Genomic DNA, 8,395 nt, shown 5'->3' on the forward strand with positions numbered 1-8,395 from the left:
CCCCATTATCTCACACAGAGTGAAATATCCCTGGGATGGATGTCTGAGATTAGAGTGTTTTGAAAGGAAACTCCTAATGTCCTAATTTTTCACAGCACTTTCTTTCATTATGTGACATTTTTATTCGACAAATAAATATATTAACAAATTAGGTTATTATTAATAAATGTAGGTGACTAGTATAAAAAATAAATGAATTTTTTACCTGAAAAAAAAAGCAAACGTCTAATTTTATATTTTAAAATAAAGCCTTTCTTTCATGCACATTTAATAAAATTGGCTAAGTGAGGAATAAAAACATAATGTTATATGAAAATATTTAATAATCTAGCCTGATAATTATTTCTAAGTATTTTATTTCTCTTCTTCCACATCAATTACATTTTTTCTTTTAATCAAATTATTTTGATCTGTTTTTATTTTTTATTTTTATATTATCCAATTAGAGTTACATTTAATGTTCTGGACAATGATGTGGTCATTTCATGTTGTGGACAGTCTGTGAAAAGCTATTTCATCCAAATATATTTCAAACACATGGATGAAACAACACTTTATATATATATTTTTTAACACTGTTAATTCTATTTGAAAATGTTTTGAAAGCCAATCACATCCACCAGAGTTTACGACCCATAGAAACCTTTCAAGATATTTCTTGCACCATATTTAAGCGCGGAAACGTGTAATCATTTTAAAACATTAAAAAGAGAGAGAGAGAGAGAGAGAGAGAGAGAGAAAACATTTGGAGTTTCCTTTTATAAACACACAGCTTGCTTGTCACTGTGCATGCTCTACGCAGCAATATGTTCACACGACCTCTCGACACTCAATTTCTTAGATTAGCTCAAGTGGTTTATTTATAATAACTGCCTCGGATCATTTGAAATGCCATAATTTATGCACGCGGATTAAAGTGAGAGTAACTTTGGAGAGCTAGTAACCGTTCCTGTTCCTGATCTTCTCGTTTAGCTCGCATGATGCTTATTTTTTTATTTTCTATTCTCAGAGGTATTGGTTGAAAACAGAAGTAAGACAAAAAAACAAACAAAAAGAAACAAAACAAAAAAGTGCAACACTGCATTTTTAACATTTTCTTTTACTAAAAATGCGTCTCTACGTGTCTAGCTAAATGCATGCACAGAATGTTTGTCAGGCAGGGCAAGCTATGAAAGAAGGAAAAAAAGTTTTGGTAATAAATAGAAGTATAAATGAAGTTGTTTTTTTTGTTTTTTGTTATATTTGTACAGTGAGCTTGTTTATCTGGCTGACAGGATATAATACATCTCTCACTGCCAAACGGCTCTACAGTGATGCCACGAGCCCCGGAATGTTCTGTTGTGTGACAGTTACATCAGTGTTACACCATCCGGCTGCCAGACGTCACAGAATGAGACAAAGGGTGCACTTGATTTCGTGCCCTGAAGAGTGCCCACATTGCCCTGGCGGAGGGAGGGTGAGTAGTCTATGTCTGCCCTTTTTTTACCAGCTATATATATATATATATATATATATATATATATATATATATATATATATATATATATATATATATATATATATTCACACACAGACACATATACGTATATATGTATATATTAGGGATGTAACCGAATATAGAATGAACAGATAATAGAGGAAGTGCAATATTCATGTGTTACTGGGATTGGGACTTGCTGGGATGCAAGTGAAACTGATAAAGTAGATCAGTGTAGCAAGCTGTGATGATTCCCATTTACATGGTAGCAGCCTGGTCAGGATCACGGTGGTTCAAATTAGGCTAGAGAATTTCTTTTGTTTTTATTTAGGAAATTAGATCCGAATCATTTTATTAGAAGGTGATGAATTATGATCTGTGGACCTGGAGGGATGTAGTTGAGGTTGAGGAATCTGCCACAATCTACGTTTATATTTCTGGTATTTGGCAGACGCTCTTATTCAGAGCGACTTACATTTTTATCTCATTTGTTGTGCATCTCAGGGTTAAAGGCTTTGCTTAGGGGGCACAGCAATGGGACCTGGGATTCAAACTTGTAACCTTCTAATCAGAAGTCCAGCACCTTAACCACAGAGCTGCCACATCCCCTAGAATTCACTGATGGTGTTCAGTCTTTGGAAAAAAAACCCAACAAATTAATGAAACTAAACCCCTTCTGGATTAAGCCATGCTCACTTTGGGGTTAACTCCAAATATAGCTACATATAGTGTCATTGTGTTACATCCCTATTGTGTGTGTGTGTGTGTGTGTGTACATGTATATATATATATATATTTATATATATCTCAGATTTCAGACCTTTTCAGACCTTTCAGTTGGCACATAGCTAGAATAATCCTAGTAATAAAAGGGCAAAGCCAGTGGCAGTTTACGAAATGCTTATTAAAATAAACGCTTATTAAATGCCTAACCGCTGTCTGCTGCCTAATAGGAAAACGACATCCTTTCTTTATCCTCCATGATTACTTTACGTTGTTAAATGCTATCATTTTTCAGCATTCTGATGTCACTTGGTCCTTAATCGCTAAAGGTCTAACAAATACGGTAATCCAAGGGCAGTGAGAGATTTGGTTGGCGTGTAAAGTATAGTCTCGTGTTTGGGTTCCAACCCAAAATAACAAATTCTGATTCCGATTCCAAAATTAAAATCATGCCTCAAATGCAATAAGGAATGTGTCAGTAAAATACAGCCGAGTCACTGAGGAAGTGTCGATCAGCAGCCACACCTCGTCCTATATATCTACTGCAACGTACTGATCCTCTCCCCTTAATTCCCTTTTATTACTTCATGATAATGTATATGTAGCAGAGGTCTAGATCTAATCTAAAAAAAAAGATTCGTGTTATCTCAAAAAAGCGGATTTATTTATTTATTTGTTTGTTTTTTTTAAAATAGCATCTACTTTCGTTCTAATTTCTAGTTCGGTGTGTTAGTACAGTAGAAACTCTACATGCAAGATTCAAACGGAGTTCACATTTACAAAGAAGGTGACGTCACAGTAGCGTAAGCTGGCGTCTTTAAATAACTGAGAGAAGCTGACTCGTCATTTTTTGGCACGGCAAAGAGGATGTTAAAGGTGTAAAAAGTCAGCGGATTTGGCAGAAATTAGCTGTTTTGAGACCAATGCAGCTCCTTCATACAGCCACAACCTCCCATTAACCACAACAACAACAACAACAACAAAAAAAGCTAGTAAGAGAGGCGGAGCTTTCTGAATTGACATGGAAGTTGATTGGTTGGATATTAGATGTTTATATTATTAATGTTTTATAGAGTATTTGGGAGCTTTTTTTTTCCTTAAATGTTGGGTTGCCAAATATTACAACTTAAAAAATCAACCCCATGTTTAAGTTTGCCTGCTGTTCTGAATTTTTTCCTACATATGAGACAACTGGTGCTAGAATGTTCCTTTGAAATGGAAACACTTTAATCCGGAGTAGCTTTTGTACTGCATGTCCCCTAGTACATTTGGTCAGGTGATACCTCACACTGCACTCATTCTTCGGCAGAACAAGACTCCTCCTGTAATTTCGAAAGCGAATGTCTTCACAAATCTCTTTAGCATTTGACTAGAGCTGTTACGTGGACCGCTGTATATCTGATATTTATAACCTGTTCGGTCTTACTAACTGTTTAGAGGCTGAAAGAGCAATGTAATAAAAAGCAATTGGATTTTATGGACTGCTTTTACAAAAGCATTCATGCCCTAGTGTAAATAAAGCCCGGTCCAGTCTGGGAAAAAAAAGAAAAAAGTATCCGGTTCAGCTTCCTATCTGCGACGAAACAGCATTTTTCATCTGCTTTCCAAAGAAGATAAATCTGAAAAGTGTTTTAACCTTTAAAACACTGATGCGTGTTTGTCACGTGATCTTGATAATCCAGAATACAATTATAAACGTGTAGTTTTTCCCATATGGTTTTATTTGCATTCTTGTCTGCTTTGTTTAGTATCCAAAGCTTGATTTACTGTATGTTCAACGTGTCGAAACGTGAAAAATACTGTTGGTGGGAAGCTTTTAGGAAATAAATTGCTGATCTAAAACCTAAAAGAAACTGCATTTTCAACCAGCATCAGCATGCATTAGCCCTAATTATATATTTGAACTGCATGGTTATAGTTGTAGGTTTAAGTGGGTACACTGTTAATTCACATTTATTTAAATAAGGCGTGGATAGAGAACAGAATAATGATGTGAGTGATGTGACACTAGGGCTTATTGTTTGTTTTCTTTCAGTTCTGTGAGCGATATGCCTGTTTACGCTGGATTAGCTTTAGGGAAAAGACCGTAATGCTAAAATTCAATTTAGATTTGTAAATTTCTCCGCTCCTCTTGAAGCGCTGAAACTGAATTACTCTTGACACAGCGAATAGAATTATAATGTCTAGAACTGAAAACACGGATCTCCCTTTAAAAACGTTTTTTTTTTTTTGTTCAATATTTAATAATAAGAGTGACCTTCGGAAAAGAAATGAGGTGTGGCTGTGAATGAGAAAGGAGAACGAACCTCTCATGTCAACGCTTATCCCGTCCTTTATCAATAACCATCACCGTAGCTTTGCCCCTTTGAACCTGTAACCTAGTTTATTCACAACGAAAGAGAACCCCCCTGATTTTTTATTTTTATTTTTTTTTGTTTTTTACATACACTATACACCCTGAAGTATTTTTCTCTAACTCTTAATTGTAATATTTTACGCAATATCCTGTATCATAAGATAATCAGTGATAATATTGAACGTTACTATAGATAGAGATTAAAAAGATTTGGTCCTCTGGACCCCAAAGGGGCCATGGGTGAGAGAGAGAGAGAGAGAGAGAGAGAGAGGGGGAGGGATCAAAAGAGAGGAAAGGAAAGCGAGAGAAAGATTTGCAACGATACTGCTTCTGTGGAACTTCTAATGAGCCATATACAAGAGCTCTGCAGAAAAAAGAGAGAAAGAGATACAGAGAGAATTCTTACATCCGTCCAAATGACGAAATGTTTCTTCTTCTTCTTTTTCTTTTTTTTTTTTTTTTCACCTTGGAGATTAAACCCTCATTAGTCCATAAAAGTAAAAGCCACGGGTGTCGTTCAATATCTTCGTGAAAACTGTGGCTTTATTCAGCATCGATCCAAAATCTGTCTTTCGAACAATGTTCTTTTTATTTTTTTTCTTCTTCTTCTTCTTCTTCCAAGGAAAAGTTTTTTTTTGTTCTGTTTGGCTTTCTTGTTGCTGGCTTCAGTCCTCTCGATACCGACGTTCCCTGTCATGTTGTTCCCTTAAACTTCTCATCGCCGTGGTGTTGCACACAAAGTCAAATCTGATATGTTTTTCTTTTCTTTAAAAAAAAAAAAAAAAATTATTATGTACTTATTTGTAAGCTGCATTTATTTTCATTTATCTCTTCTTCTTTTTTTTTTTTTTTAATTTTTCTTCTTGGTCACTTTTCCTTTTGTGGTTTTGCAAGTAAAGTTTTCCATCTGTTACAGATGTCAAGACTGTTCAAAACCTGCAAGAGAAAGACAGGATGTCAGAGATGGACTCAGGAGAAAGTGGTGAGACGTCTCTCTGCCCTGACAGCTTGACGTCGGAACAGGGGAAAGCCTGTATGGATCAAGGAAACCGCGGCTAGAAATGATCAGACCAGGTCGGATCCAGATGTCTGTCTTTATTTCACCAAGTTCACTCGAATCTAAACTTCTAAGCTTGAACACAAGCATGATCTGGATCCGGTCATTTATAGCCTTAAATGAAACTAAACTACTCCTGGACCTTAATACTCCACGCTACGATGAACCCTATTTTGAATTTCTACAAGTCTGTCTTTCTATTCATCTAAAATTATTTCTATCAACATTAATAAATAAAGCACGTTTCAAAGCAGGTGACGGAGATACGCAACAATAATAATAATACTAATAATAGGAATAATAATAGCTTTACTACCACCAATGCTGGCTGTATTTTATACTCCTTACACCTTTTATGAACTAAACAACAGCATGTCAGTGTTTTTATCCATTTCCTGTTACGTTTACGTGTTGCTGAATATCTGCAAAACACGTTTTGTTTAAGTTATAGCAGCTCTAAGCATTCTAACTCTAGCCAGCCTTGTTACAGCAGATAAAAAGCACATAGTCTTCAGTCTGGGAAGTGCTGACACTGGAGACTCCTTCCTTAACCCTTTCTAGCAGTACACTGGTGTTCCAGTCTGCCGGCGGAAATGAAATCTTCTCATCATATATCCATCTGAATTATGTCATGACCAGAAGTTTGTTATGAGATTGGGTTTCTGTGTATAGAGTATCATGATTCTGGGACCAGCTGTTGGTGGGGTGTTTCTTCTCATGGGACCTAGACATCTGTTTGCATTTTATTTTTAATTAAATAATTTTTTTATTACATGACATGCAATGTTAAGTAATAAAATACATTTTTTTTTAAAAATAATTAATATTTTTAATAATTATAATTTTAGGAAATAACGATGCTTGTGGATAAAATGATTCATTATCCCACTGATTCTTTCCATGATAGCTTTGTCAATCATTCTGTTCTCTGACAAGCTCACCTCGCTGTAGAGGGAAACATTTTTAACCACGATGAAATTAATATTTCTTGATAAATGATTTCTTATTAGCGGACATGGCTGGATGTCTCGAGTAGCCTTCCTACCTGTGCTGTCAGCTGTGTGTGTGTGTTTGTGTGTCCTGGGTGAGGGTCAGTAGGGGCGGCTGGCATCCTTTGGCCGTTTGAGCTGCACTTTCAAGCGCTTCATGCCGATCTGGAAGCCGTTCATGGCCTGGATGGCTGCCTGGGCACTGCCAGGGTTATCGAAGCTCACAAAGCCTGCAAAACACATAACAGTCATAAAAATTAATTTTTAACATAAGCAGTTTTTTCTCTATCCCTGCAGAAAATAATAAATTCGTTTAACTTTTATTTAATAGTTTACTTTTAAACTTGGATCATATTTTTTCTATTTCTCTTGTGTAGGCAGCTTTGAGTAGCAGGATTCAGTCAGTTGGACAGTATTTATACAGGGGCGCTTACATTCTGTTGCTGCAAAGCAGCTTTTATAAAAATCCGACTCCAGACCCCTGATGAGTAACCGAGGGCAACAGAGGAAAGCAAAACACCCATGAGAGCTCATAAAGAGAAACTATAAGAGCAGTGGAGTAGGCTATAATCCTTTAAAAAAAAAAAAAAAGAATTATAAATGCAGGATTAAAAGTGAAAGGATTTGGGGTATGACTGGCATGTTTTATATGGCAGGTAAAAAGTTCAAAATGAGCATGAAGCAGGTTTATATAAAAAAATAAAAATAAAGAGTTCATGCGAGGGTTGGCAGTTCATAATGCTAGTTAGAAATCACAGCAATAAGAAGCTAAATATGGATGTGGTGGTAATGTATTCATTAAAATCTCTGGAGGCTTGAGCAGAGGTGGAGCTAGAATATGTGAAATGAGATTTGAGGCATGCAAAAGCACTGTAATAACAAACCTCATGCCCTCAAAGCTTAAATCTAGCACGATTCAGAAGAAATGACTCTCTATATATTTATTTCAAAATAATAATAATAATAATAATACTACTACTACTACTACTAATAATAATAATAATAATATTTATTTATTTATTTATTTATTTATTTATTTTTTTACTTTTTTCTTGTTCCCGGGAAATAAGTGTTATTCTTTGTAACCCAAATAAAGAGAACAAATCCATCTTAGCCATGAAATTTTGGGTTAGTTTTGGGCAGTTTTTGTTTAGTAAAATGGGCTAATTTTGAGGTTTTTGTTCTCTTAAAAGCCTAAACCCAAACTTCAAGGGGCTTAATGGCTATTTGTTGTAATCATTTTCCATCAAGAGTAATTAGAAAATGTCCTTCACTACCCAGGAACAATAATTGTGTTACATATTGTTATTAGACACCGTAATAATATTTGTGAATAATGCAACATTTGGGTCTATTTTCAGTATTTCACATCTCATCTCCACCTAAAAAGAGCTGATGCAGCAGCACTTTAGTCTTTTCAGCTTCATCATCTGTGCACTCTGCTCACACAGATCCCCTTCGGCTTTCAAGCTAATAAGACCATCGACGGCAAACGTCTCGACGTCTCGTAGTGCCGAGTTTCTCCCGTGATTCTGTTTAGCCGTATTGCGTTGCCTCCACTACTTCACTTTATTACGACCTAGAACGTAGCGACTCCAAAACCCGGTTGTTATCCCTTTACGTGTAAGATTATTGAATTTTTTTTCTCTCTCTTATTAAACGTCATAGCAGCTGTGCTTTCAATAACAATGTCCAATAACAATGTGAGGCACGGAACCACTAACCTCTCGCATCAATAACAACACAGCACTGACCAACCAATTAGAACCAGAAATCGGATCACAAACTTTACT

General features: G+C 35.8%; 1 protein-coding gene and 1 long non-coding RNA gene across 2 annotated transcripts in view; one reads left to right on the top strand and one right to left on the bottom strand.

Annotated features, from left to right (window-relative positions):
- Window positions 1–454: 454 nt before the first annotated feature.
- Window positions 455–8,395, top strand: part of LOC131371086 (uncharacterized) — a 49,977-nt gene continuing 42,036 nt past the window's right edge. Inside the window, exons 1-2 of the long non-coding RNA XR_009207496.1 lie at window positions 455–1,456; window positions 5,473–5,630. This is a non-coding gene — a long non-coding RNA (uncharacterized LOC131371086). The remainder of the gene's footprint in view (window positions 1,457–5,472; window positions 5,631–8,395) is intronic.
- The window catches only part of LOC131371085 (CUGBP Elav-like family member 5), a 198,142-nt gene continuing 191,255 nt past the window's right edge, over window positions 1,509–8,395 (bottom strand). Inside the window, exons 11-12 of the mRNA XM_058418839.1 lie at window positions 6,659–6,832; window positions 1,509–5,492 (exon numbers count right to left, since the gene is read on the bottom strand). Of these exons, the coding sequence (XP_058274822.1) occupies window positions 6,705–6,832 (128 nt within the window). The 3' untranslated portion in view covers window positions 1,509–5,492; window positions 6,659–6,704. The remainder of the gene's footprint in view (window positions 5,493–6,658; window positions 6,833–8,395) is intronic.

This window comes from Hemibagrus wyckioides, linkage group LG20 (assembly GCF_019097595.1).
Source record: "Hemibagrus wyckioides isolate EC202008001 linkage group LG20, SWU_Hwy_1.0, whole genome shotgun sequence".
Classification (NCBI taxonomy): Eukaryota; Metazoa; Chordata; class Actinopteri; order Siluriformes; family Bagridae; genus Hemibagrus; species Hemibagrus wyckioides.